Raw genomic sequence first — 27244 nt, forward strand, 5'->3', positions numbered from 1 at the left:
AATGGGGAATTGTGGATAAATATGGATAATTTATCAATGGGGAATTCTGGATGAGTGTTTGTGTTATGGTTACCTATGCCTACCCCTAACGCGAAACCCCTTGAGGCAAATTTCCAACCTCCCCCCACCTGCCTAAAAATAGCCTCTCCCTAGAAGAAATGACCTAATTAGTAAAATATTAAATGGACTAATTACAATGTCATTAATAAAATATTGAACACTATCAAATGATACAATGATGTTGTGATCATATGATGAAGACAATGAACAAGGAATTAATGCTTACATTTAAATATTGCTAAAAAATGCTAAAACTTTTGGCAACATTGATAAAAGTGAGACATTACCTTTAAAAAGTTTTAAGCAATTACCTCAAATTCATGCATCATTGTCCATAAAACTATAAATGGGAATATAACCTATTATTGTTAAACAACATTAAGAGAATACATCATGCAATGTAACCAGGCCCCCATTTCACCAAGCATTCTCAGACTTAAGTTAAGAATTTACTAAAAATTGTTTGCCTTATTTTAACTAAAATATAGCCCTTTATAAAACGTTTGTTGTTTTAATGTATCAAATACATCAATAAGAAATTATTGCAAAGTTAAGTAAATTCTTCACTTAAATCTGAGAATGCATTGTGAACTTGGGGCCAGGGCTTTACTTTACGACAAACTTAAATGTAGTAAAATTCATTGTAACTGTTTCCATAGTAACTAAAATTTGATTTTTAATTTGGTTTTAATCTGGGTTGGTCTACAGTCTACACTACATGAGGATCTAACTACATCCTTTATCAAATCTCTGTTCTTCTTGGGGATGCTCGATTGAACGTTCCGGAATTGAAGTCAGTCAAACCCCAAAATAGCGACAATCGAGTGAAAATGGGATTTTGGGCTAGAACGCATGCGCTGACTGCATGAGAAAATATCTCAACCAACCATGTCAGCTAAAACATATTCATTAGGTTTAATTACGTCACGATTCTACTCACGCCACATCCGTTGCCGGAAATGACAGAACTGTGACAGGACTGAATTCCGCATCACTTGATTGCAATTCTGTCAATTCGGAACGTTCTGGACTAACAATCGATCATCCCCTTTGTGTCACTACAATTGGTTCAAATCTTTATTCTGTTCATTTGAAAGGAGAAAGGTCAATTAAACACAAACTTGTAATAGATGTTGTTAGACCTCATTTTAGTTTATATTAAAACGAAACTGAAATGAAAAGTACATGGCTAGGAAATCTAACTACTTCTTTATCAATTATCTGTTCTTTTTAAAGCTTAATATCAGTGGTTTTGATTGGTTAAAATAATTGTTCCCAATGTCAAGTATCTGTTGATTGGCTAACGAAGGTGACATCATTAGCACAAATATCAATCTGATTAAATCACATATCCTATTTTGTTTCGTTTCGTTTTTTATAGTTCAAAATTTTGTTTTATTTGTCTTCACTACACTAGGATCTGGAGAAGGTGTTATATAACTCGCGTTCTGAATGATGTACGGGATTGGCCAATGAAACGGTCTGTTACAGGGAGTTCTTGGCGTAAAGTGCACAGAACTGTGAATATCCAACTAGAAACATTAACGCTGATTGATTAATCAAATATCTGACATCATCGGATCAAAGGCCACTCGTACGATCCCTGACGATACCTTCCACAACAACCGGTCAGATCTTCATGTAGTAGAGGCCATCAAAAGTATAAAACAAAAAAAACGAAACAAAATATCTGTGTTTTAATCAGATTGCATAAATATAAACAAAAATTGAAGGAAAACTACTATTGATTCAATCTGGTTAAAACAGATCCTATTTCGTTTCGTTTTTATAGTTCAAAATTTCGTTTTACTTGGGTTTACTACACTTGGATCTGGAAGAGTTGTTATTTAACTCATGTTCTGAATGGTGTCAGGGATAAGCCAATGAAACGGTCTGTTACGGCGACCTTTAGGCGGGTTTTGCACGGAACTGTGGGTAATCCACTAGTAACATCAATGTTGATTGGTTAATCAAATGTCTGACGTCATAGGTCATAAGTCGGTCTTTTGACTGACCCTGACGTGACCTATGGCTATAACTTGTCATGTCTTCATGTAGTGTAGGCCATCAAAAGTATAAAAAACGAAACGAAATATAGATCTGTATTTTAATCAAATTGCTATTGATTAATATCAAGATTGAAAGTTAAAATAAACTTTACGAGATTCAAGTTATCGTAATGAAGGACAATGAACATAAAACACAATGTAAGAAAAGTTTATATTAAATAAAGGTGTAGATGATGATGATAATGATGATGATGATGATGATGATGGTGGTAGACATATTTTAACGGATATATCGTTGACTTTCTTCTTGTTTATAAGGATCAGGATATTCCGTTAAATCTAACGTGAGAACGTTACTAATAATACAATCACCAATCTGAAATACAGAAACAATTGAATTATAGGAAATGAAATGAACTGGGGTTTAACGTCCTACTGTTATCCTACGACTGGGTTAATGAAGATGGGCAAACGCCATACAGTGTGCTATGAGAGAAATTTTTCATCCCGTCCGAATGACTATACAATATCCCTTACCAGGTCCTGCATGACTGACAAGTCTGGGATTGACATAGTCATAAAATGAAATGGGGTTTAACGTCCTACTGTTCTACTCAGACTGGGCTAATGAAGATGGGCAAACGCCATACAGTGTGCTATGAGAGAAATTTTTCATCCCGTCCGAATGACTATACAATATCCCTTACCAGGTCCTGCATGACTGACAAGAGGGAACCACGCCGGAAAATCCCGATGAATATGATCGACCAACACATGGATTGAACACAGGACCTCCAGATTAACGAGCTAACATTTTACTCACTGAGCCACCGTGGCACCCCAGAAACAATTGAACATTTAACACAAGTAAGAGAAGAAAAGAATGGGGTTTAACGTCCACTCGACACAAACTAGGTCATTTCGGGACTAACATATGGTTCAATTTTATTTCAATAATTCCCTTGCGCGTAGGGGGTTGTTAGCAGTGGGAGGAAACTGGATGATCCGCAGAAAACCCTCGAGGTTGGACATGCGACCCTATTTCTTGTCACGTACATTGTACAACTAGGGAATCAAAACCACGCCAGTTGACTCAATGACAGACCTCATGATACAGAATGCATGCGCTAACTATTCGGCCATCCACCGCCCTGACCCAACACAAGAGAGAAATGGGGTTCTATGTCCACTCCATACAAACTAGTTCATTTTGGGACTAACATATGGTGCAATATTGATATTTAAATAACTGTACTAGTCCTGGGTCATTATTTTAAAAGATTGATTTTTTGGTAATGAAGGGAGATAACTGAACTGGTGAGACAGTGTGTGACAACAATTTATTGATATATTTGAAGTAATAGGGGTATTCTTTTTACAATAACGGGGGTAGAATGTGAAAGATAGTATTTTCGTATTTTTTTTAAATGTTTTTTTTCTGGTTATAGAGCCAACGTCACACCCACAGAGCAATGAACCTAATAGTAATAAAGGAGCAAATGATATGCTACTTCAGTTATCTACACAATGAGTTTAACTTACCTCGGGATAAATGCCAATTAATGCGTCACCACGATTATAAAACTCTTCTTTTAAAGAAATAACAATACACTGAAAACTTTTATTGGATTGTTCACGAATGTACGCTGCTACCTGAAATATAACATAAAATAAGGAATTACACGGATGTATAACTTTAAATTTTATTAAAATTGTCTACTGTTGATTCTGTAACATGTCATTATAACATTGATAGATATATCTGTCGGGCTGTCTCTAGAATGGCCCGGAGTTCACAAAGTATTCTCTGACTTATGTTAAGAATTTACTCAACTTTCAGTAACTTAAACTGTTTATGAGAAATATCTTTGATCCAGAAACAAAAAAAATTGCACATAGTTTCTTATTGATGTATTTGATACATTAAAACCACAAAAGTTTTATAATGGGCTATATAATAGCTAAAATATGGTGAACAATTTTGAGTAAATTCTTAACTTAAGACTGAAAATGCTTTGTGAACTCAGGTCTTTGTGGAAAGTGCTCATCATGGAACCCAGTCAAGACACTAATGAACATCTACACAAAATTTGAATATTCCTCTTCAATTAAAAACAGAGTTATTGTGTTCCAGATGGACGAACAGGCAGATGGGCCTACCCCTGCTCGAGAAAAAAGCAGGAGACAATAACGTCTTACAAACACAAGAATGTCTTTTCGAAGAGAGAGAGAGAAATGGGGTTTAACGTCCACTCGACACAAACTAGGTCATTTCGGGACTAACATATGGTTTAATTTTATTTCAATAATTGGCTTGCGCATAATGGTTTTTAGCAGTGGGAGGAAACCGGAGGACCCGGAGAAAACCCACCCACGAGGTTGGACAGGCAACCCTACTCCTTGTCACGTACAACCAGGGATTTGAAACCACGCCAGTTGATTCAATGACAGGCCTTATGATACAGCACGCACGTGCTAACCATTCGGCCATCCAACCCCCCTCTTTTCGAAGACAATTAAGATAAAGTGAAGAATATAAAGATGAGTATATACCTTGCCTATATTGGTATTATCTAAAGCAGCATCAATCTCATCTAATACAAAAAATGGTGCTGGTTGATAACTGTAATAAAATATTAATAATTTAATAATCATCTCCACAAAAAAAATAAACCAAGTCTACACAATCGTAGATAATATTATCCTACAAGCAGTTTGCCTGGTGTTGCACAGGTAGAGTCGAAACCTGCAGTGCAATCCCACCAAGCCTACGTAACTCTTTCGACTCGAGCTGCCCGTATGCCTCATATTTAACAGTAAATGCAAAAACAGCGTTTAATTTGTTTCCTTAAAGTGGCAATGTGTCCAAGTCAGAATAATGTGTTGTCGTTAATTAGTCTGTTATAGTAAACATTGAATATGCATATTAATTTAGAATTTGTAACAATTTAAACTCTGGTAGTTGCAATATTGTTAAATAATTCCTATTGTTCATCCCTCAATAACATCACTTATTGCACAGAAACGTTATTTTATTTTCGTCGCCAATGAGTCTATATTGTCTTTGAAAGGCATTTAGTGAAAGTGATATATAATAACAGACAGCTTTATGGATGACATTCACTAGGTTTATTAACTGCAACGTTTCAATGAGGTTGGACGTTAAACTCCATTTCATTTCATTTCAATGAGGTTACTCTCACCATTATCAAGCAATGAGTCTATATAATCATACTAATTATTGAATATTAATTAAAAATTCTAACAATAGAATAAAGCCCATTGTTAATCTCTCCATATACAGCCACACGTCAACGTATAAATATACTTTACCTCTGTATAGAGAATAACAGAGCCAGAGCAGCAACAGTCTTTTCACCACCAGATAAATTATCCATGGGTCGGAAACGTTTACCTGGAGCCACACAATTATAATTTATACCATCTAAATATGGTTCTTCTGGATTTTCAGGACCTAATAAAGCTTGAGCACTCTGATTTCTAGATAAATTCTGTAATAGGGAAAATAACTTATTAATTACCGTGGTTCAGTAAGGAAGGCACTAGGACACATTGTCAAAAGTAACTTTTATCCAATAAGATCGAAAACTCTATTCTGTATTTGTTAGTAAAGCTTGCATGAAATGTGGGTGCATAAAAATCGTGAACACTTCAGCTGACTTGTGTAACTGCTATATACACAAAATCTGCACAATAACGTAGATAATTTATATAGACAATAACGAAGATAATTTATATAGATAATAACATAGATAATTTATATAGACAATAACGTAGATGATTTATATAGACAACAACGTAGATAATTTATATAGACAATAACGTAGATAATTTATATAGATAATAACGTAGATAATTTATATAGATAATAACGTAGATAATTTAAATACACAATAACGTAGATAACTTATATAGATAATAACATAAGATAATTTACCTTATAGACATCATCAATCTGATTTGAAACATGTTCAAAACATTTCATAAATCGATCGTATCTTTCTTTACGAATTTTTTCAAACGTTTGTTTTGCTCTCTTGGCTCTCTTCCTTGCCGTTTCAAATTCTTCCGATGTTTCGTTAAATCTAAACCGGACAACATCTAATCTGAAAAAATCAAAAAACATCTTGTTGAGAAAAATGCATAAATTATAAATTAAGACAGTGAGTACAATGGAATTAGAGAGAGAGAGATGGGGTTTAACGTCCACTTAACACAAACTTTGTCACTTCAGAACTAATATATGGTTCAGTTTGAATTCAATAATTTGCTTGTGCATAGGGGTCTTTAGCAGTGGGTTGAAACCGGAGGACCCAGAGAAAACCAACACGGTTGGACAGGATACATTAATAATTGATATTTTTATGGCGAGAATTTTTAGTCCTGTCGAAGACAAAGAAATAAAATGAAATGGGGTTTAACATCCTACTGTTCTGCTCCTATACTGGGCTAATGAACACGGGCATACGCCATACAGTGTGGTATGAGGAAAATAAAACTGTTTAATGTCATGATATTCATATGGATCAAAATAAAGACTAAAACAATTTAAGAGTGATAGGTTAGTTACTGAAGCAACAAAAAAAACATACAAAAATAGAATCGTAAAAAATGGATTTAGACGCTAGCCATTCAATACGCGAATCATGGGAAGGTGAATCGTGATGTCATAATCTATCCAACTTACTTTTCATTTGCTTTCATATTAGGTGCGTTTATTCTCTGTATTGTTGTATGCATATCAGAACACGCTTTCATTAACGTATCTAAAACTTTTTTAACATCATCATTATGATCCAACTGAAATATAATCAAATAATTATATAGTTACATCAATTACTTTATCAAGATATGTTCTCGTTATTATTAAACTAACCGTGGAATAACTCTGGATAGACAACCAGTATAAATTTTAGAAAGCCTGTAAAATACTAAGGGGGATACTCAATTTTACTTTGCCGATTGACAATCGAGTGATACTTGGGATTTCGGGCTACAATGTATAAGTAAATATCTCAACCAATCATGACAGCTGAAACATATTCGTTGGGTTTATTTACGTCACAATTCTACTCACACGACCATTGTTGTTGGGACTGACAGAACTAAGACATGACTCATCTTTGCGTCACTTGATTACAATTCTGTCAATTCGGAACGCAATCGAGCGTCCCCAAATTTTTTTAGATACATTATGTAAGATTTAGATAAAGAGCTGGCCATGCTTGCTATAATAGATAATACAAAATGAATATATTGAAAATTTCATTCAAATTACTTTACTCTGGGCCAAGTTATCACTGTTTATAGTTTTGACAAGATGTGTGCATTGATTGTTAATTACCGTAACCATGGTACTGGTATATTCGAGCCTTAGCTTCCCTTTTTAAATTAAATCATTAAATGGCCGAACTTACATCTTTATAATCGTCTGTTAATGAACTATAATCTATAACAATCTGAGCCTCTTTTTGATAAATAGCTTTAGCTCCCTGACTGGACATACTATCAACTGGGGTTTCGCTATCAGCGTGACTTGATGGTTCATTCTCCTGGGTAATATCATCCATATGTCCTCTCTTCATCGGTAAACGTATATCATCCATCTAGAAATAAAATACAACAACCCTATAAACTACATATCATTCACTAAATATTTTATCCGATTCTGGACATTTTTGTCAGGTTACGAACAAATTGATTGCTGTAATAGCAAAGGTGTAAAGGCAGTAGCAAGGACGACTGTTAGCGATTTCTAGTAAATTCAAAGATTCAATATAATATTTTTTACGGGTAAACTAATATGAATTTTTTACGGGTAAACTAATATGAATTACATTTACGTAAATTAATATGAATTACATCTTTTATGGTTAAACTAATACGAATTACATTGGCTTTTTTTTATGGTATACTGATATGAATTACATTTTTTACGGTAAACTAATATGAATTACATTATTTTTTTACGTAAATTAATATGAATTACATCTTTTATGGTTAAACTAATACGAATTACATTGGCTTTTTTTTTAATGGTATACTGATATGAATTACATTTTTTTACGGTAAACTAATATGAATTACATTATTTTTTTACGTAAATTAATATGAATTACATCTTTTATGGTTAAACTAATATGAATTACATTTTCTTTTACGGTAAACTAATATGAATTACATTTGGGGTTTTTTTTTACGGTAAACTAATATGAATTACATTTTTTATGGTAAACTAATATGAATTACATTTTTTTTTTTTTGGGGGGGGGGGGGGGGAAACTAATATGAATTACATTTTCTTTTACGATAAACTAATATGAATTACATTTTCTTTTACAATAATAAACTAATATGAATTACATTGGGTTTGGTTTTTTTACAGTAAACTAATATGTATTACATTTTTTAAAATTTCTTTATGGTTAACTAATATGAATAATTTTTACGGTAAACTAATAATATGAAAAACATTTTTTTTACAGTATGGTAAACTAATATGAATGACATTTTTTTTATGGTTAAACTAATATGAATTATTATTTTATTTTTTTTTACGGTAAACTAATATGAATTACAGTTTCTTCCGTTTCCCATTGCTTACCTTGCAGGTTTTTAGTAGACTGTGTCGATCAGCTCTACGTTGTTCCAGTTTAGTTTCTAGACCATTTATACCCTTCTGTGTAGCTGCTATTTCTTTGATTTGAACACCCAGACGTTTTCTGATTTCACTGATAGTACCATCGATATCATCGTTCTGAGATTTTGTTGTTATTTTCTGTTGTTTTAAGCGTTCTGTATTTTGCATGTCTTCATCCAAAACCTAGAAGAAATAAACAAGGATAAAATTAAACATGCATTATGCAAGAGCTAAATCTGATTATAGCAAGTCTTTATTTAGGCTTCAGAGGTCATAGAAATTATAAATTAGATCTTTATTTACACAACAAGCACAAAATCAACTCTGTAGACCCAGGGATGGCTTGGATTCAGCTTGGATTTAAACAGGATTTCGTTGACTGATTTAATTTTAAATGGTGTCGTGAGCGGAGATTAACCGTTACGTTAACTCTTTGAACCCAGGAGGCTGGATTTCTGGCTGTGACGTTGCCGGGTCTACTTACACCCACACAACATCTGTTGGTACGACCGGCACCAAAAGGTGTAATATTGGAGATCAGCCAAGGGTACTTTGTTGTGCCCACAATACGAACGACCAGTTCTTTTCACATGTTTATGTCCAACAATTGTTACCAAATGTTCAGGGACTCGGTGTGTAAAGTGCTAATCAATGTGGCCACCACCCTATAGTGACTCTACCATTTACAACCCACAGAGTGATTTAAATATGAACAAAACATTAGCTCATTACCAAAAATACTGAGATGTAGACAAGAGTAGTACTTTCCTAAGTTGACAAATTTTAACATAACATCCCCAGCTGGATAAAGGATAGCAATGAATCAACAAACCTTCATATGTTTAGCTTCTTCTTTCTTAACTTTTTCTAATTCTTTTTCATCATCTTGGACAGTTTTCTCCCATTTACAAACATTCTCTACAAAAACAATACAAATATTAACACACATTCTCTAAAAAAACCAGATCAGTTATTTTTTTATACTTGCTATAATGACGGGCTTCAGCCATCTTGCCATAAGACGATTACTCGTTGTCACCTAACTTGACTGAACATATACAGTGGGGGAGCAACCATCCAATTGTCTTAGATTTATCAACTGGACATTTTATAGGCTGATGCTGACATGTTTAAATCTTGCAAGTTTATTTAAAGCGAGAATTTTATATTTTCTAAGAAAGTCAAAACATAATTATTTCTATGTCTTTTGTTCAATAGGTTATCAACTCACTATTATATGATCATAGGTGCCATTCTCACACTTAAATCTCATTTACACAGGAAATAACAACACTATTACCTCCTTTGTTTTCGTAACGTAAAGGGAATATGCTGACAATTTTAGTCAAATTGATCCACCCTTAACAGAGATATCAGCGATTGAATTGCCGGCCTAGCCTTCATCATCATTACTAAAGTTGGAACGATAAAAAAACATAGTCTCGATTATCCATTTTTGGATTTCATCATCAATGAGCGTTAGAGCAGCAGATCTGATTCAAATCCAGTGAAAATCTGACGCATAAGATGGCATCGTGAGTTGATTATGGTCTAGATAAGTTAATTAATTAATAATTTAGATAACATTTCAGGCCTAAAGAAAGACCTAGCCTAGCCTCCATCATCATTACTAAAGTTGGTATGATAAAAAACTAAGTCACGATTATCCATTTTTGGATTTCATCGTGAAGGAGCATTAGAGCAGCGGATCGGATTCAAATCCAGTGAAAATCTGACGCATAAGATGGCATTGAGAGTTGATTATGGTCTGGAGAAGTTAATTAATAGTTGATATAACATTTCAGGCCTAAAGAAAGACCTGCTGTTGATTGATGTATGTTTAAATGTGTCATCAAATTTGACAGTTGTGAAGAAAATCAATATTTACCCCATGTATCCCGAGATTTTTCAAATTCAATTTGATTCTGGAGACGGAATTTTTGGTTTTCAAATTCCAATCGTTTCTTGGCTCTGTCTTGTTGAACTCTTAATTCTCTTTCCTCATATTGTCTGGAAAATAATTTAAAAAAAAAAGATATTTCATATTTAACATTTTTAAACCTTAATTTAACATCATCAATTTTTGAAATGCAAGAGTGTTACTGAAGATCGTTCATCTGAGCTTAACATGAGCAATTTTTTAAATGTAATTCCATAAACCTATACAATTTCCGCTAATAAATGGCCTTAAAATACAGATGTGACGTCATCCTTTGCTGTTAGCATACCATTATTTCCAATAATGTTCAGGCATCTTGCCAATCGTTCATTATCTATACTAGATGAAATATTGGACTCGCGTGATGTATTTTAAGTTGTTTAATGGTCTTGAGCTAAAGACATTGCGTAATATATTACCCATGGTAACTTCTATGTATAACGGTTCTCAAAATTGAAATTATTTAAGTCTGTACAGATTGCACAAATATTCAAACTGGATAAGTTTTTAAAGGCTGTTCAAAGTGATAATTTTTAATATTTCAGTACATAGTGCTCACACGAATATATTCAAATTTGATTTTTTAGTATGTTACACAATGTCGACTAAAACTATGGCAACTTCTATGAATAACAAAGGCTGTAGTGTTCACACATATATTTGATATTTTAGAACTCGCTATTTCATATCAATTACAACATACCTGATATTAGCGACACCAATAAGTTGACAAAAATCAGAGAAAACTTCATCTTCAACTCGATTCATTTTATCCTTCAATATTTTAATTTTATCTCCTCTTTCGTTCATAATCTGATCAATTTCTAACATTTGAGGCTAAAAAATAAAAACAATAATATCTAACATATGAAGCTAAAAACAAAAAATTAAACATTTTGTATCAATAGATTTTCTATTTAATTATAATTTTAAGCAGTCAATAAAAAGAGAGTGAGAAATGGGGTTTAACATCCACTTGACACAAACTAGATCATTTCTGGACCAACACATGGTTCCAACTCTATTTCAATAATTTGCTTGTGCGTAGGGGTCTTTAACAGTGGGAGGAAACCGGAGGACCCAGAGAAAACCCACGAGGTTGGAGAAATAAATAGTGAGAGAGAGAGAAATGGGATTTAATGTCCACTCAACACAAACTAGGTCATTTCGGGACTAACATATGGTTTTAATTTTATTTTAATAATTCGCTTGCGCGTAGGGGTCTTTAGCAGTAGGAGGACCCTACTCCTTGTCATGTACAAACGGGGATTCGAAACCATGCCAGTTGACTCAATGACAGGCCTTATGATACAGCACGCACGTGCTAACCATTCGGCCATACAACTCCCCCCCCCCCCCCCCCCCCCGAGAAATAAATAAAGTGGGGTTTAATATGTTACTCATCAAACAGACTATTGAAGATGGAAGCTAAGAGGAAAATTTTCACCTGATAACATCCTACTCCTTTTGATTTTCAGCTATGTTTGGGGATCTTTAACATGCTATGTAAGGTAAACATATCTCCCCTATATTTTTTGCGTGTAGGTTCAGACTCGTGTCTGGCCCCTTGGCTACTGATAGTGATGTTTATAGGAGAGAGGTGAGTAATTCAATAACCAATGAAATGGGGTTTAACATCCTATTGTTCTGCTCTGAATAAGGCTAACGAAGACAGGCATATGACACACAGTATGCTATGAGGGAAATTTTGCCCGAACAACGGCACTATGGCCTACTGTCATATCGAATTCCAAGTGTCAAGGGATCGTTAAGGCCACGCCAATGTGTGCACGGGACCACGGTTTTTCATCCCATCTGAACAACTAGACAGCTGTCCTTGTCAGGCCCTCTGTCCTGCATCACTGACAAGGGGGAACCACGTCGGAAAATCTGGATGAACTTTTTCGGCCAATGCAGGGATCGAACATCCGACCACCAGACTAGCAAACAAGCATCTTACCACTAAGCCACCGAGACCCGCTGTAACTCAATACAAATTGTCTCAAAATGGGCATGTTTAACTTACACATACACAAATTTTACCAGTTGAAGAACCTATATCTGGCTGTTTAATGTTTACACTGCCTAAAGCCGACTGCAACTAGTGCTCTTAAGACCCGCCCCAGAACGGAAAACCCTGAGCAACTTTTCTCGGCCAACAAGCTAATGATTAAAAAAGATAAGGTTCTTACATCAAATGATACCATCATTTCATTATATTGATTTAAATCTTTCTCATTCTGATTCAGATGTTTGTTCAACTGAAAAATATATAATCATATAATTATTGACAGAAACACAAACTGATACTAAAACTTCCAAGCAGTAATCAGGGACATCACACAGAAGATCCTGTACAGCTAGGCAGGCAACCCACATTGTTTTCATCACAGTTCTGCCAGTCTCAAAAATGGATGTGACTTGAGTAGAATTTGTAGTGTAATCAGATGTTACGGCTATGGTGATTGGTCAAAATAATATCAAATTCAATTGGTACTGGTCTTGAAGGGTTGGAGAACTCAATTCTAGAATATTCATCTGAGTACCCGTTATGTGCTTGATCGACCAATTGACTATATAGGCCTTTTGTAGATAAAAGGCCTTATGATTTACACTGCGCAGGTTACATAACGCAATCATTCAACCTCCACCCTGACTTATGATTTACAAGATTCGGTCAAGGAACATCCTCCAAGCATGAAACTACTTCATGCATTATCTTGTGACTGGAGAGGTGCATGTTAGACGACTGGGCCACCATACCCCACTCACAACCCACCCTTATGTAAAATACAAGGGGCATGTTAGATGACTGGGCTACCCTAACCCACCCTAAATTAAAATACAAGGGGCATATTAGACGACTGGGCTACCCTACCCTGTCTCCACCCTCAAGTTATATACTTACAGTATTATCTCTGTCAGTGATAGAATATTTTAATCTTGTTTCTAATCCTTTAATCTGTGATCTAATTGTATTTAACTCCGATTCCTTTCTCTTCTTCTTCAACTGTTCCTTTAATTCCTCACTTAACTTCTCTTTCTTCGTCTTTAGTTGTGTCAACATCTTCGAATCCCATCTTCTAGCCTTGGCCTTCAAATCACTAAATAAAAATACGTTTTTAAGATGAATGATCTGTGTTTAACTGAAGTAATGATTATAATAATTCAGATTTTCCCGGAATAAAGCACCTGGGCAGTGCATTCGTCAAACCTCGGCTGTATGACGAATTCCTCCATTGGAACTACTTTAAAGTTCCGGGATTAAAAATGGTGGCATCCATGTTTTATCTCAAGATTTTACCGGAATAAAGCACCAGACGGGGTATTCGGCAAACCTACACCTAACCTTGACTGTATGACGAATTACGCCATTGGAACTACTTTCAAGTTCCGGGATTAAAAATGGTGGAACCCATGTTTCATCTTAAGATTTTGCCGGAATAAAGCACCATGACGGGGCATTCGGCAAACCTACACCTAACCTTGACTGTATGACAAATTCCGCCATTGGAACTACTTTCAAGTTCCGGCATTAAAAATGGTGGCACCCATGTTTTATCTCAAGATTTTGCTGAAATAAAGCACCATGGCGAGGCATTCGGCAAACTTAAACCTAACCTCGGCTGTATGATGAATTCTGCCTTTGGGACTACTTTCAAGTTTCAGGATTAAAAATGGTGGCACCCATGTTTTATCTCAAGAAACTGTATTCCAATAGCAAACGCTTACATTGCTTGACTAATTCTGCAATGGAAACTCTACACACTCTGCTGAGGTTTGCCGAACGCAGGGCAGGGGGCCTTAATCAAATAAAACTTTAACTCAATATTTAAAGAATGCAGGATTCTCATTGATCAAGAACTAAAATCTGTATGATGATTATAGTTTTCAACCAATGATCAAGTTGTATTCTTAGTTTATATTTTAATGAATAAGACACCTGGTTTATAAATAGACCTGGCCTGACAAAGACAGCTGTCTAGTTGTTTGGATGGGATGAAAAAACGAGGCCTGTGTACACATTGGCGTGCACGTAAAAGATCCCTTGGCAATTTGAATTCGATATAACAGTAGGCTGTAGCGCCGCTGTGGGGGCAAAATTTCCCTCATAGCACACTGTATGACGTATACCCGTCTTCATTAGCCCAGTTTGGAGCAAAACACTAGAACATTAAACTCCATTTTATTTCATTTATATATAGATTAATATCTTACCTAGCACCACCAGATATGACACCTGATTTTTGAAAGAGTGTACCATCTAGAGCTACAGACTACAAAATAAAACAATTCAAATATTTACAATGTTAGTCAGACAAACATACAATTTTTGTTTTTCTATGAACATAACTCCTATGCTATGAACATAACTCCCATGCTATGAACATAACTCCCATGCTATGAACATAACTCCCATGCTATGAACATAACTCCCATGCTATGAACATAACTCCAATTCTATGAACATAACTCCCATGCTATGAACATAACTCACATGCTATGTAAAATAGAAGAATGTTGTGCAAACAGTGACGTTGTGCAGACAGTAATTTCTTGGGGATCTAACAACATTCTCTTTAAGTCATGAACAAGTAATGTTTATTTTACAGAATAAACATAAAGATTTACAAATGAATGAAGTTATGAAGACTGGGAATACAGAAATTTAAACTGGGAATACAGAAATTTGGACTGGGAATATTGAAATTTGATATAATAATTTGGACTGGGAATATTACAAGTTTACAATTTGGACTGGGAATTTTGAAATTTGATAGACAGGGAATACAGAAATTTGGACTGAGAATACAGAAATTTGGAATGAGAATACAGAAATCAGGACTGAATACAGAAATTTGGACTGCGAATATAGAAATTTGAACTGTGAATATAGAAATTTGGACTGTGAACATAGAAATTTGGACTGTGAATATAGAACTTTTACATTACCTTATGTCTTTCATGTCCACCAAAAGCCACTCTTCTGGCATCTTCAACAGTTTCACATACTAGAGCATTACCACAGGCAAATAATAACGCCTTCTTTATAACAGGTGGATCATATCGTATAACATCTATAACTAACTTCACGTTCTTAGGTTCACGGATATCTCTACAAACGAAAAAACAACGTAAAATGAAATGTACATAGAATAATGAAATGAAATGGGGTTTAACGTCCTACTTGTCGGTACCAACCAGGACTAACAAGGACAGGCATAGGACATGAAGTATGCTATATGGGATGGGAAATTTTGTCCATAAGGTGGCACTTTCATGTTGAAAATATTTTTGCCTACTCGTTATCAGATCCCAATGGGATCTTTAACATGCACAACTATGAGTAGACATTTTTTCTAATCCCATCCGAGCAACTACACTGTTTTCTTTGCCAGACATTCTATTTCACACCACTGAAAGAGGAAACCAGGTTGGAGAATCCCAAGAACGTTCGGTTAGTGAGCCAATGAGAAAACTGACTGTATGCCCAATAAAAGGACCAAACATAACTTCAGAACTCAGTTAGTTATACAATGGCAGAAAGAGAGAGAGAGGTTGGGTTTAACCTCCACTCCACACAAACTTCGTCATTTCGGGACTAACTTCGGGACTAACATTTAGTTCAATTTTATTACAATAATTTGCTTGCAGTGGGAGGAAACCGGGGAAAACCCACAAGGTTGGACAGGCGACCCTACTCCTTGTCACGTACAACCGGGGAATCGAAACAACGGCAGATGACTCAATGACAGACCTTATGATGCAGTGCACACATGCTAACCATTCGGTCATCCACCCAACGCCCCGCCCCCAATAAAAGGACCAAACATTACTTCAGTTAGTTACACAATGGCAAGTATAAAAGTTTACAAACGACTTTAACACATAATTAACATGTTTTATCCATGAATTCTTTAAAATCTAAACAAAATCTGTGAATTTTTCAAAATCTAAACAAGATCTGCGAATTCTTCAAAATCCATCTGCCTGAACTGTATTGAAATATTTGTAAATGTAAAAACTAACCTGAGTTTTTCGTTAACTTGTTTAACGTCAAGATAATCAAGAGGTAAAAATGTCTCAGGTTCAATTCTCTGTTCTTTCATATACTGAATACAATCTTTAGCTGTTTTCTCCGTGTCACAGACGATGGCGTCCATATATTTACCCAATACTTTGGTTATAGCAACTTGATATTTCTTATGACTGGGTTCACATAAATCTATCAGACGACCATGCTGTCAAAATAAGCAAATATAAAATCCCGTTTATATGTTAGATCTATAGGACGATCATGCTATTAAATAATCAAATTCCGTTTATATTTTGAAATCTAATAGACATTGGACGACCATGCAACATTGCTTCGAAAAAAGTCTTAGGCTCTGTCAATTCAAGTACGATCGACATGAAACTTGGCGTGTTCCTTGGACAATTGATAGACTTCAATTTTTGATGTCACAATTCCAAGATGGCGTCACCATACTTGGTTCATGGTCATTAGGAGAGAGAGAGAGAGAGAGAGAGAGAGAGAGGGTTTAACTCACAAACTAGGTCTTTTCGGGATTAACATATGGTTCAATTTTAATTCAATAATTCGCTAGTGCGTATGGGTCTTTAGCAGTGGGAGGAAACCGGAGGACTCAGTGAAAACCCAAGAGGTTGGACCGGCGACCCATCTCCTTCTCACGTACAATCGGGGAATCGAAACCATGCCACTTGACTCAATGACAGACCTTATGATCTGATGTGCATGCATCATTAGTACACTTTATTTGGTTAGTAAATAGTTGATCTTACCACTCCCGGGAAAAGTCTCTTCAAGTTATCCAGTAATTCAGCTTTTTTCATGGCTCGAGCCGACTCGTGCTTATCAACCTGAAATTAACAACAATTACAATTGTCAAGTACACGCTGGGAACTGAAACCACGCCACTTGACTTTGACTAAATGACAGAGACCTATGATCTAAAGCTAGATGAAAGAAAGAGAGCGAGAAGTGGGGCTTAATGTCCACTCGACTCAAAAATAGGTCACTTTGGGGACTAACATATGGTTCAATTTTATTTCAATAATTCGCTTGTGCCTAGACACAAGTACAAGTGATTTTGGGTGATTTTAAACGATTTTTAACATTTTTAAACATAGATTTGATATTAAATGAATGTGAAAAAAATTAGTGCTAAATATACAAAATTAAATGATACCCAGGTTTCAGTGTGAAAAGTCACACAATGTTTGATACGTACCTTAGCTTCTCCAAGTTGTTCTATAACAGAACCCAGTTCAACATTTATTTCAGAAATACGTAGGTTGGCTGTTTCTACATCGTAGCCTAACTCTTCCTCTATTTTCTTCTGTTCTGCTACAGCTTGTGTACTAGTTCTAAAATTATAAAATTAAACTTAATATATTATAATAATATGTACATTTATACCATGCATAGTTCCATCCTAATATATGCATGTTCAAGGCACTACACAGTCTGGGTGCCATAACAAATGGAAATAACTGATAATTGGTATTTTTTAATTGGATAAAAAAAAAAAAAACTCAAGCATACTAACCTAATATATTCATTCAATTTGTCCACTCTCTTCAAATTCTCTTCTTTTTCATGTTCCTTTTGTTTTAATTTTGCAACTATTTCGTTCTTCTTCCTCACTTCGTTATCATATTTATCCTGATCTGTCTTTTGTTCACGATTTATAGATTCTAACTCTTGTAGATATCGAGCTGATAATTTCCCAGCTTTTTCTTTCAAGCGTTGATATTCCGTTACCTAAACAAAACAGAGACAGAACATGCAGAATGAGACAATGCTTTACATCCAAGACTAGCACGAGGTAAAACTTTGTATTCATTATTTCACATGCTCTCACAGTTGTCGATTGCCACTAAACCATAAATCCACGAGGTTGGACAGGGATTTGGGGGTTTGAGGAGTATTTTTATATAATTTTACCTGTGATTCCTCAAGTTGTAAAGATCGACCTTGTGACTGAGATTCTTCTTCTATTTTCTCTTCAAATTCTAATCTTTTTCTTTCGATATCACCCAATTCCTTCTCTAACGTTTCAATCTACAAAATATCACATTCATAATTAGAAGTGTGCAAAATACTGTTTCTAATTCAATGTTCTCCTATATTTACAGATGAAATAGCTCTCCAAAAAAAAAAAAAAAACTCTCCGAATTTCAGTTTTATTTCATCCAAATTAACTAGAACCATATCTAATTAACAAGAACTGTATCTAAATAACAAGAACCGTATTTAATTAACTGTATCTAATTAACAAAAACTGTATCTATTTAACAAGAACCGTATCTAATTAAAATCACAATTTTATTCTGTTCCAGTTTAAATTTTGGTTGGCATATATTTAAGCTGCTCCCCCAAAACCAGGCTCTTGGTCATTCTTATTTGAATAGTCCACAACCTAAGCTTTCTAAAAATGCAATTCTTTTAAAATTTGTTGTATCATCTGGAGATGAACTCAGCTCGTTCACAGCCACAAGAAGGCATACAGTTTATGCTTTTGTGCCCGTAGTACAAAATGAAGTTGTGCGACAAGCGCCTGGTTTTGTGGGGGAGGGTTACATATGAAGATCTAACTATTTCTTTTTGAATTTTCTGTTCTCTTTGTAGTTTATTTTGAGGCGTGGTGATTGACTTACCTCTTCTTCATGATTATCGTGAGTTTTTCTGGCTTGTTTCAAAGATTTTCTATAAAATAATAACATTCAATCAATCATTAGTTTGGGAAAAGGAAATTTCTAATTATAAAGTGATTGAGTGCTGAAGAGAGAGAAGAAATGGGGTTTAATGTCCACTTGACAGAAACTAGGTTATTTCGGGACTAACATATAGTTCGATTTTATTTCAATAATTCGCTTGCACGTAGGGTCATTAGCAGTGGGGGGAAACCAGAGGAATCGGAGAAAAACCCAGAGGTTGGACAGGCGACCCCACTCCTTGTCACAAGCGTGAAAATAAACCACGCCCGTTGACTTAATGACAGACCTTATGATCCAACACAATAGTGTTAACCCTTCGTCCACCCAACCCTCCTCAGTGCTGAAGGAAAAGGAGTAGTTCCCTTTCACTACAAAGACATCCTCAGGCAAAATCTATGAATGATTCTCCAAGTTTTAAAAATATTTCATGAAAGGGAAAGAATGGGGTTTTATGTCTGCTCCATACAGTATTTAAATTTGAGACTAGCATGTGGTTTGTTTTTTTTTTGGAGGGGGGGGTACCCCGACAGGGGTTCTGTCTTCATCGAGTTCCAACCATCACGTGTTCTTTCACGATTTACTACTGACACTGTGCTTGAATATGTCTTCAGTCAGACTGATATCCCCCCTGCCTGCCCCCCCCCCCCCTGCCTCACTGAAACTCATTAAATACTTGCACATTCATCTCTTTACAAAGTATCAAATTGTCCTCCATGGCTTATCATAAGCAGAAAATGCACAATATTGGACTTTGTCATTGTACTGATAAGAAAATGTTCATTATCGCACCTTGTCCATGTACTGATGTAATGAAACTATACACCACGTTGCATCACTTGGATTCCCGAACAGAACCATCTACTTAAACAATCTTTTAAGTACAAAAGCTAAGACACAGTTTGAAGATAGCACAAATCTAATCTTTTTCAAGCGTTGAAACATAATCAGTAACCTACTGGGAATTATTTATACCATAGTTTTCCATAAAAGAGAAATATATCTTACTTAGCACCCTCAAGTTTTTTGATCATATGTGCTGTCTTTTCTTTAGCTTTAATATATAATGGTCTCTTCTTGTTCATTTCAACTTCCTGTATAATAACATAAACTTATCAATATATATCATAACTCACAGAAGCTATATAAAGTTGGGACATCTTAAAAAATTTTCTCAAGATCAATCAAGGCAAAATTTTCAGCGCCAGCTCACTACATGCTGTAGGCCCATCTTCAGACGAACCAGAGAAAATCCATGAGGTGCACGTGACTCCAGTCCTTGTCACGTACAAGTCTGGGATTGACATAGTCATAAAATGAAATGGGGTTTAACGTCCTACTGTTCTACTCAGACTGGGCTAATGAAGACAGGCATACGCCATACAGTGTGCTATGTCAGAAATTTTGCCCGGGGAGCGGCACTATGGCCTACTCTCATATCGAATTCCAACTGCCAGGGGGTCTTTTACGTGCACGCCAATGTATACATGGGACCTCAGGTTTTTCGTACCATCTGGATGACTAGACAGCTGTCCTTGTCAGGCCACCCCATCCTGCACCACTAACAAGGGGAAACAACGCCGGAAAATCACGATAAACATTCTCGGCCAATGCAGGGATCCAACACGTGACCTCCAGGCTAGCGAGCCAGCATCTTACCCACTTAGCCACCGTGGCTCCCACAATCCTCAACCTTATTAGAATTCACAATAAAGGTATATTGTTGTGCCATTGTCCAGAAAAAATTTCCGTTGTAGCACAATGTGTGGCATGTTGACCGTCTTGGATGATGCCGATGTTAAAACTCCTATCCCCTTTTCATAAAAGAATCAACTTACCATCTCCTTAACATTTTGATCTATTTTTGTCAGTTCCCTCGTTAACTTGCCCTGTTCCTTTTTCTTCTCTTTAACTTCATCTTCGATACGATCTCTCTTTCTATTCTCTTTTTCTAACATTGTATTTTTTTTGCCCAATTCTTCGTTAATTTCATCTATTTCTCTCTCATTATGATACAAACGGAACAACTGTAGTTCCAACTCTTTCTCACACTGTTAAAAAAAAAATCAAAGAAATAAAAATATTTATTAAACATGCATTATGCAAAAGCTAAATCTGCCTATTGCAGGTCTTTCTTTAGGCCTGAAATGTTTTCTAAAGTATTAATTAGACATTAATTAACTGATCCAGGCCTTAATCAACTCTCGATGGCATCAGATTTCTCCGATATTAAATAGATTAATCAAATATGGAGGACCGAGACTTAGCTTCGATCAACCAGTACGGTGGTTGAAATTATTGCACACGTCTGTCAAACCTTCAAAGGCTAATATCTTCGCTTGCAATAGAGTAATTTGAATGAAATTTTCAAATTATTCATTTTACACCATCTACTTTCAAACTTTAATAGCAAGAACGGCTAGTTCTTTATTTAAATCATACATAATGTATCTTTAATCAATGCCTGACGTCATAGGGTCAAAAGCCGCTTGTACGATCCCTGACATGACCTTCGAGTACAACTTGTCAGATCTTCATGTAGTGTAGGTCATCGAAAGTATAAAAACACGAAACGAAATATATAGATCTGTATTTTAATCAGATTGAGTGGATACACGAGGCTAAATCTAGATCTTGACAGATAGAGAGAGAGAAATGGGTTTTAACAGCCACTCGAGGCACAAACTAGGTCATTTCGGGACTAACATACGGTTTAATTTTATTTCAATAATTCGCTTGCACTAAGGGACCTTTAGCAGTGGGAGGAAACCAGTGGACCCGGAGAAAACCCCCAAGGTTGGACAGGCGACCCTACTCCTGGTCACATACAACCAGGGATTCGAAACCACGCCAGTTGACTCAATGACAGGCCTTATGGTACAGTACACATGCTAACCATTCGGCCATCCCCCCCCCCCCCCCGATCTTGACACAATCTCAAGATTAGAAGAATAATCATACCAATTGTTCCTTGAGTCTCTGATAGCGTTCAGCTTCATCTTTCTCCATTTTTGCTTCCTTTCTTTCAGCAGCAATACCTTTCTTTTTGAAATAATTAAACTGGGTATCTTCTTCAGCTTTCAACATTTCAGCTTTAGTTCTATCATATTCATCTTTTAATTCACCAGATCTAAAAAATCAAAATCAATAATGAAAGCAATACCTTCGAATTTATCCAAAAGATCCCCAGGATTTATCAGCACGTTTCCCAGGATCAGTGGTGCAAGAAAAGCGTTTAGTCAATCGGATGGTACCAGATCTAAAAATCAAAATCAATATTAAAAGCAACACTTTCGAATTCATCCTAAAGATCCCCAGGATTAATCAGCACGTTCCCAGGATCAGTGGTGCAAGAAAAGCGTTTAGTCAATCGGATAGGACGGAAAAAAAGTTCTGGAACAGCTGTGTGGAATAATCTGTGTGAATTTTATCTCAGATAGCGGTCAATGTTATTGACAGGAGCCATGGTGGCTCAGTGAGAAAGAAGCTGACTCGCTAACCTGGAGGCCCCGTGTTCGCTCCCAGTGTCGGCTCAGAACTGGCAGGACAGAGCGCTTGGCAAGGAAGTGTCTAGTCGTTCGGATGGGATGAAGACCAAGGTATTGTATACATGTTACGTTGGCGTGCACGTAAAAGAAGCCTTGATGGCAGGAATTCAAAATAAAAAGTTATAGGACTTTAAAAACATGGCAACGCTTATTCCACCTCACCCAGAAATTCTAAAAGCATCAGATAATTTCATTAATAGCTCTTCAAGTATATTTCAATTCAACAAATTTGATTACACCCACCTGCTTATTTCCTCAAACATGGCCGTTCTTTCTTTAGCATTTTTCATGGCAATGCTTTCCACAGTTCCTTGAAACACCAGAAAATTCTTAGATTTAACCAAAACTCCAATTTTCTCCAGTTCTGCAGCATATTGGTTTGCAGATACACTCTGAAGTTTTAAATTAAAACATATAAATACAAGTTTAAACAAATGACTAAGAACAATTGTATGAATATTATGATTGAATGAATTGAAGTTTTACTCATACTTTTCTGTAAAATCAGAAACTATACCAAGATTGTTCCCAAAATTGACAATAATAACTTAGAATTTTTGAAGTGTAAAATTAGTGTTCAGTTACATGTAGTAGTCTACTGTATAAAATAAAACAGGATGGAGAGCATATCAGGAAAGAATGTCTAGCCATTCAGATGGGAAGGAAAACGGAGGTACTGTGAATACATTGGCGTGCAATTTGAAATACGAGTAGGTCGTAGCTCCACTGTCTGGGGAAAATGTCCCTCACAGCCAATAGAAATGATGAGAAATGGTGTTCTGCTCCTACTGAGCTAATGAATATGGGCATATACCATACAGTGTGCTATGAATCTGTGACTAAAGTAACTACTACCATACATACCTGTCCGTTAACTTTATGATCTGATGCGTTACTGTGAATTGTACGTGTAAACACTATCTCTTCGTCAGACTCGGTATCCACGTAAACAGCTGAAACGGAGGCCTTGTTTGAAGCTGGCTGTCCTATTGGTGCTCCATGAATCAACGACTAAAATAACATGTAAATTAAATATAAACAATTTTAAACTCCACTCAACACTAACTAGGTCATTTCGTGACTAACACAAATAGTTTAGATATTATTGCAATTATTTAAAGGACAATATTGGTGCCAGTCATTATCACATATGTAATAGAGCTGGTTAAACACATTCCAAATATAATTTCAACACAGAGATCCTTGCTTCGATAGCTGAGTAATACAGGTTTCCTGAATTGGAAGTGACGAACGCCAAAGGAAAACATGAGTCATCTCTCTATATAACTGACTGATGTGACGAGTGGAAACGGATATACGGGCGAATTTCTGCTCACTAATAATTCCTTCGAAGACCAAAAGTTGAGACTGTGAGAGGATATCTGACAATTCATAAAAAGAATTGAGTGCCACTATATAAGTGAACACGAAAGAAAAACAGAAAAAGTCAGTGCATTACCATGTTTTTATAAGGTATAGAATGAATATAAACAAGGGAATGTACGGACTATTTCTATTTTTCTCGTGTTCTCTTATCTAATGACATTCAATTACTTTATTGAATTGTCAGGTATCCTCTTACAGTCCCATATAACAACTTTTGGTCTTCGAAAGAATTATTAGAGAGCAGAAATTCGGCATCGCTAGCCTGCGATCTTTAGTGGATTATGAGCCGATTTACTACATAACTGTCCTTCACGATTTAACGATTAAATAGATAATTGAGACTATGCTGTTTATCTTTTGACTTCAGTAATGATGATCCAGGCTAGCTGTAAATTTCAACTGCTTAGTTCTCGGTTCATAGTGGATCAATTTGAATGAAATTTTCAGCAAATTGTCTTTACCAGGCCTTGTGTTTTGAGGCGCACGATCGCGCATGCAAACCGCCACCGAGGTGTGTCTTGATCGCGCACGCCAGATTTTTGTGAACGCAAAAAAAAAATTCGACGGGGCTCATATTTTCATATCGATGGCGAAGCGAATGCACAGACGATAATGTTAGTGAGAGTTGTCGGTACGAAATTATCTCCCTTTACCGGATGCGGAAAACAGCTTAGTTTCGAGCGCATGGCTGAATCGATTACCGCGTTATTTGTCATGCTTGATTTCCGGACATGTGAAGTCGATACCGGAAAATATTCTATTTTTTCTGGCTGTCTTTGTTGACATTTATTATGTCAGCGGTCGGTGGGAACAGAGTCAGATTGGCCACCTTCAAACCATGGAATTTTTCCGAGGTTGGTTATGACACTTTCAAGGAGGAAAACAGGACAGTGTTTGTCAATAATGTTTGGTGCACAGTTTGCGCTAAACACCGAAGGCAAATCGAAAAAGACTCGAGAATTCGAGGTCAAACACTCAAAGAGCTCGATAGATACTGTTTAGGTACAAACTATGTCAGCAAATATACTGTTCTTCGCCATTTAAAATCCACGGCACATGCGATAGCAAGTCAATGCGAATATGGACCAAAGTTGGACTTCGTGCCTCCTAAGAACCAACCAAGGATTGACCATAAATTACATTATTGTTAAAGGACACGCCCCCAAAATTTTTAGGTGTATGTTTTAGGTGTTATCCACACGCCTGAAGATAAATAAGGTGTGTGTTACGCGCACGCCTGCCCCTGTACCAACGCCAAGGCCTGCTTTACATTATCTAGCTTTTAACTATTATAGTGAGAACTGCCATTATCGAATCTCCCATAATGTATCTTTAATAGTTTATATAACATTTCACGCCTCAAGAAAGACCTGCAACAGGCAGATTTAGCTCTTGCATAATGTATGTTTAATTTGGGGCAGGGTTTTTAGTACTTGGACGGCACTTGAATACCCTGAGTAAACCTACAATGAGAGGCATGCGACCTATCCTTGTCATATCACGGACAAGAATAAAAAAAAATATGTAGTTTCGATTGAGATAAACACAAATATTTTAAGGCCTCCGATTGCAGATGTAATATTGGGGTATCATCATGATTCAATGACAGTGACTGCAGAAAATAAAATTTTACAAACTATCAACATTTTTTGCTGACACTTACATTCAGTTTCTTGGCTCTCAAATTAGACGTTTTTTCACCAAGTACAAAACTTATAGCATCCATCAAGTTTGATTTTCCTGTAAAAGAAGTTTTATAAAAGTTTTAAAATTAAAGAGAGAGAGAGAGAGAGAGAGGGAGAGAGGGGGGGCTATTTCTACTCGAACACAAACTAGGTCATTTCAGGGCCAACATATGGCATAAATTTTACTTCAACAATTCGCTGCATGTAGCCTAATGCGTCTTTTGCAGTGGGAAGAAATTCACGTGGTTAGACAGACGACCGTACTCCCTGTCATGTTACAGAGTGTGAGATCGAAACCATGCCACCTGACTCACAGACAATCTCTATGACAAGTTGTGATCTTCAGCCACCCAAACCCCCATGGCCATGGACTCGCATAAATTTACGAAATGCTACACAAAAATTGGTGGCTTTCAAGTTTCAAAAATATATAAATGTGTATTTCCACTCGATAACCATTACGAGCTAAAAAAGAAAGTATTACAAGGCATGAATTTAATTGTAAATTAAAATCTAATTACTCATTAATACTGACATTACTGAACTCAAATTTTGTAAACATTAACATATGTGAATGAAGCCTCGACGACCTGCATGCCTATGATTTTCAATTTATGAACCATATATGCATCTGTAATATTTGTACATCTTTATTAATGGCGTTTAATGCAGTGAATGCTTTATTAAATATACATCAGATTATTAATAATTAATAAAAGAGAGCGGGTTGTTTTGTTTGGAAGCTGCAAGGGGAGAGAATTTGTTTCCTTCTTGATAATAATAATAAAAAAAAAAATGTCACGGTTACTATCAAGTTTTGGTAGTATCTTATTAAAAGAAGTACAATGCAGGGTTATTTAATTCTATCCACGATATGTTTGAAGTAAAGGTCGCGTCTACAAAATCACAACGGACTCTTTATTTCTCTGTTAAATGAATCGATTTATTTATTTACCTGAACCATTCGGTCCAATAATGGCAGTGAACGGCTTGAAAGGCCCGATGCGTTGTTGACCTTTGTAAGACTTGAAATTATCCACATCAATGAATTTTAGATAGCCGGGCATCTTTGCAAAATATTCTTCTGCAGCCTTGCTGCAATATTTTCTGGAAAAATATCCTTGAAAATATAGTAAATAGATCAAAATAACGGCATTTCTGTTGACAAAATTTAGCGGGAATAGGTGTCGCTTACGGATTTTGTCTCGCAAGTTCAC

At 35.9% G+C, this 27244-nt stretch overlaps 1 protein-coding gene across 1 annotated transcript; it reads right to left on the bottom strand.

Annotated features, from left to right (window-relative positions):
• LOC126827505 (structural maintenance of chromosomes protein 1A) lies at positions 1–27227 on the bottom strand. Its single transcript, XM_056102363.1, has 28 exons — positions 26983–27227; positions 26006–26082; positions 23821–23967; positions 23200–23348; positions 22370–22538; positions 21247–21459; positions 20417–20502; positions 19352–19400; positions 18639–18755; positions 18241–18455; positions 17923–18058; positions 17474–17551; positions 16700–16911; positions 15623–15785; positions 14888–14946; positions 13578–13773; positions 12862–12930; positions 11373–11506; positions 10619–10740; positions 9563–9648; positions 8695–8913; positions 7508–7696; positions 6778–6890; positions 6028–6196; positions 5403–5581; positions 4623–4692; positions 3612–3722; positions 1–2445 (listed from the first exon to the last, which is right to left on the bottom strand). Exons 1-28 carry the CDS (start codon positions 27092–27094, stop codon positions 2350–2352), a joined length of 3735 nt encoding a protein of 1244 aa, XP_055958338.1. The 5' UTR covers positions 27095–27227; the 3' UTR covers positions 1–2349.
• Positions 27228–27244: the final 17 nt, after the last annotated feature.

This window comes from Patella vulgata, chromosome 7 (genome assembly GCF_932274485.2).
Source record: "Patella vulgata chromosome 7, xgPatVulg1.2, whole genome shotgun sequence".
NCBI lineage: Eukaryota > Metazoa > Mollusca > Gastropoda > Patellidae > Patella > Patella vulgata.